The sequence below is a fragment of the Fulmarus glacialis genome, unplaced genomic scaffold, assembly GCF_000690835.1.
Source record: "Fulmarus glacialis isolate BGI_N327 unplaced genomic scaffold, ASM69083v1 scaffold29970, whole genome shotgun sequence".
NCBI lineage: Eukaryota > Metazoa > Chordata > Aves > Procellariiformes > Procellariidae > Fulmarus > Fulmarus glacialis.
In genome coordinates, this window is record NW_009190057.1 from 1 (window position 1) to 566 (window position 566).

Below are 566 nucleotides of genomic sequence, written 5' to 3' on the forward strand. Positions count from 1 at the left end.
CTGCTCTCCTAGTGCTGGCGCGGAGAGAGGACTTCTCGTGTCACCATGGTGCTGCCGCCGCCCGACAAGCGCCACGTCTGTCTGACCACCATCGTCATCATGACCAGCATGGCCTTTATGGATGCCTACCTGGTGGAGCAGAACCAGGGGCCCCGCAAGATCGGCGTCTGCATCATCGTGCTGGTGGGGGACATCTGCTTCCTCATCGTGCTGCGTTACGTGGCGGTGTGGGGGGGGGCGGAGGTGAAGACGGCCAAGAGGGGCTACGCCATGATCCTGTGGTTCCTCTACATCTTCGTGTTGGAGATCAAGCTGTACTTCATCTTTCAGAATTACAAAGCGGACAAGAAGAACCTGGAGACGGTGGCCAGGAAAGCCCTGACCCTGCTCCTGTCCATCTGCGTGCCAGGGCTCTACCTGGTGCTGGTGGCCTTGGACAGCATGGAGTACATACGGACCTTTCGGAAGAAAGAGGACTTGCGGGGGCGCCTCTTCTGGGTGGCCCTCGACCTGCTGGATATCTTGGACATCCAGGCCAACCTGTGGGAGCCACCCAGGACTGGCGT

The 566-nt window shown here is 59.9% G+C and overlaps 1 protein-coding gene across 1 annotated transcript in view; it reads left to right on the plus strand.

Moving 5' to 3' along the window:
• The first annotated feature begins 45 nt into the window (after positions 1-45).
• LOC104081550 (transmembrane protein 121-like) overlaps positions 46-566 on the plus strand; it is a 1547-nt gene continuing 1026 nt past the window's right edge. The window contains 1 exon segment of the mRNA XM_009584347.1: positions 46-566. This exon segment is cut by the window's right edge and continues 1 nt beyond it. Within this exon segment, the coding sequence (XP_009582642.1) occupies positions 46-566 (521 nt within the window).